This window comes from Solanum stenotomum, chromosome 5 (assembly GCF_019186545.1).
Source record: "Solanum stenotomum isolate F172 chromosome 5, ASM1918654v1, whole genome shotgun sequence".
Classification (NCBI taxonomy): Eukaryota; Viridiplantae; Streptophyta; class Magnoliopsida; order Solanales; family Solanaceae; genus Solanum; species Solanum stenotomum.
The window spans coordinates 50,689,005-50,692,323 of NC_064286.1; the positions used below are offsets into that span (position 1 = coordinate 50,689,005).

The 3,319-nt window shown below is 34.0% G+C and overlaps 1 protein-coding gene across 1 annotated transcript in view; it reads right to left on the reverse strand.

The window, feature by feature from the left end:
* Nucleotides 1-2,046: 2,046 nt before the first annotated feature.
* Nucleotides 2,047-3,319, reverse strand: part of LOC125865952 (F-box protein PP2-A15-like) — a 4,641-nt gene continuing 3,368 nt past the window's right edge. Inside the window, exon 3 of the mRNA XM_049546221.1 lies at nucleotides 2,047-2,869. Within this exon, the coding sequence (XP_049402178.1) occupies nucleotides 2,413-2,869 (457 nt within the window). The 3' untranslated portion in view covers nucleotides 2,047-2,412. The remainder of the gene's footprint in view (nucleotides 2,870-3,319) is intronic.

Here is a 3,319-nt window from a genome sequence, read left to right on the forward strand (position 1 = left end):
ATCTAATATTTGTAACAAATATTAGTTTTACATATGAGAACTTATTGAAACAGAACCCTTCCTAGAAGGTGGCTGCGTAGATTAGTTATTCCACTAATATTTGTAAATTGTAACTTCTAAGTTCTAAGTTGCAATTAGATTTTATTGAATAAATTTGAAGGCTTTATTAAGTCTTTTTTATATAACTATTGTCTTGCATTTTAATTTTAATATATTCATACATATTTACATATATACTAAACTAACTTTAAAATACTTAATTTAAAAATCAAAAGTTCAAGTTTAAATTACTTTAAAATATTTAAAATACAAATTTGAACTTCTCAAATTTGAAATTTGAAAATTGGAAATTGAAAATTGAAGTTTGAAATTTGAAAGTTGAATTTGAAATTTGAAATTTGAAATTTGAAGTTTGAAGTTTGAAATTTGAAGTTTGAAATTGAAATTTTAATTTTGAATTTTGAAAACTTAAGCATTATTTATTAGCTAAAAATGTTATTGAAAAAAAATCAAATAAACTAAAAATGTTATTCAATAACATATAATTTCAAACAAATAAATAAGTATATAAAAAATAAAAAATCCCCTGTCCCATCCCCCCAAAACCCGTCCCATCCCGTATATATAGTGGGACGGGATGGGACTTATTTTTATCCCCCCAATCCTGGTCCCCCAATCCCGATCCCGGCCAAATCCCCCCAGAACCGTCCCCCGTCCCCCAGTCTCCGTCCCCTTGCCAGCCTTGAACAAGTGTATATCATAAAACTGAACTAAACCTAATAAAAAATCAAGCCCAATGACCATTAAAATGCGAGGTTTAATACGTAACAGCCTTTCGTATTTGTCATTAAATTTCATTTAGGCACACAAATTGTAATTTATTATAATTGAGTATGGATAAAGTGTTCCTTTAGACACTTTCAGTTCAAATTTAAAAAAACTATTGTTTGTACACTTAAAATATGTTATCTTCTTTAAAAATACGCAGTAGCCTTAATAATCAGTAGAATTTGGTATTAGATTTCTTGGTTTTTTTGTTCCTTTTTTTTGGGATAAGATTGCGTAAATAGATAGACTTCGGGAAAAAGCTCACAATTTGAATCTACCAAGTCACTTTGCTCAAAGGATGTGGAAGCCTCACCTAACTTGACCACCAGAACACACAAATAAAATTTATGAACCAAAATTGGTGATAAATATTTATGTGGTTATAAATCATCTCATCAAGGATAAAAGAATAAAATAAATATTTTAAAGTTAAGTTGTTACTAAATATAGAAAGATGTCAGATTTTAAGACTGTCAATAAAAAAAAAAGTGTCGGGTAAAAAATGATCATATACTACAATACAACAACATATCCTAATGTTTCCACAGGGTCTGAGAAGGGTATAGTGTACGGAGACCTTCACGTAATAGTAATTGAACAAGAAATTACCAAAGATCACTTCACATGTTAAATGGGAACAAAGCACTTGTCAAGCAGCCTGTTATGTTCCCAATAATAGATTGATAAAAATAGAAGAAAAATATCACCATCTGATGTGACATGGATGGGATCAAATATGCAGTATTTACGAACAAAAGTATTCGGTTATTGGGAAAAAAAAATATATTTCTAACGTCGAATCAGGATCAATCAGAGGCAGTATATTCTTGCAGTTCAAAACACATTGACTTACAAAAAAAATGTAAGTGAACAACTTCCACAGCACATAGAAAAGGTTGTTAATGATCAAAAGATGTCATAATAACCAAAGACCACACAACAAAAAGACTATAGTAAACAACATAAGCATATGAGAGAGCACAACGACACGATTCTACCAAAGTTGAGATCTTAAAGCACTGAAATGTTGTGTTGCTCGAACTCTTAAAAAGTATTGATGAATGTGTGGCGGATCCTCGAAAAAGCTATATATTTGGAGGATCAGTCAAGGATGTGACATTTTTTTTGGACAGTCCAATCTCCAAACAACATAGTTGAATTGTAAAACATGCTATAAAAGTGGAAAGAATTCAGGAGCACAGATAGAAGCCTCGATACGAGTTCAGCCGAACCCAGTTAATTTTTTTCTCAATCTAGAACCCAAAAATTGAATTCCACGCTCTGCTACTGGAAGAATTGAGCCATATTTTTCTGTACAGGAAAAAACTAGAATAGTTGAACCTTTTCTCCAATGAAAAATGAGCAACCTATCTTTTCTTGATCTTCTGCAGTAGGTATTCTATGCAACAAAACTGGATCAAGAACAAAACAGTATCATTTACATGGAGAGAGAAGACATACCCAAGGCAAAAAAGAATTTTACAATGACTACCTTCACAAATGTATTGTTTTTAGGCAGTATAATGGAACCCATAGAAAAATTTCTGAGAGCATTGGCAAGAAAACATGTCACTTACAGATACTTTAAACCCCTTTTCTAGGATGGACCTTCAGATCACTGGGGGTAATTGATACAGAATCAACACACAGCCCGCCTTTAGAATGTGTGCAGTCGATCTGTTTCATTGAAAATCTAACTTCCGTCACAGAATCTGATGTACTGACAATAAATTCACCCACCTTGTACTCAATCCAGCTCCCACGCCTGATATTCCCATTTGGGTCGTCTTGCCCAGTGTCATCTATGAAGCACTCATTAACTGCGTGTTGCCCATCAGAAGTAGATAGTTCATATCGTACTGGTCCCAAATCCCATCCATGAGTATGCTCAAAGTTGCAAGCACGCCGGCCAAGTCTTTTAAATATTTTCCCAAGGTGAACTCTGAATGTTACAGTGTATATACCCGGAGGAAAAGGAAAATTCACAGCGCCACTTAATTCAAACCACCATACCTGCTGGCAATATGCCACAACATGGAATCTGCAAGAGTTCAAAATTTGTGATATCCCTCATCATCAACAACGATCAGTTGTGCAAAAGTAAAGAGGGAAAAACTAGTACGTTCATGTATAATTCAATGGAGAAAAGGAGGAGACAAACAGCTGAGCAGGACAGTCTGTAACACCCTCCCACCCCACCCCAAAACACACTCACACACACAGAGATAAACGATAACATGAACAGTTCCAATAGAAGAAAGCTCGGAGTTCATAAACTAGCACACATTGGAACAAAGAGAATAAAAAGGACAAACATCTCATTTCCATGAGATTACTGTTGCAAGCAGTACCACAATCTGATACCAGTGGTTCAGTTTCATGCTCTCAAAAGAAAGTTCATTGATAGAAGGCTGAGACATAGTAGCCAACTGTTGTCACTACTCGATCAGCTAGTATCAATCAAAATTAGAAAAGGAATGAGTAAGTTAAC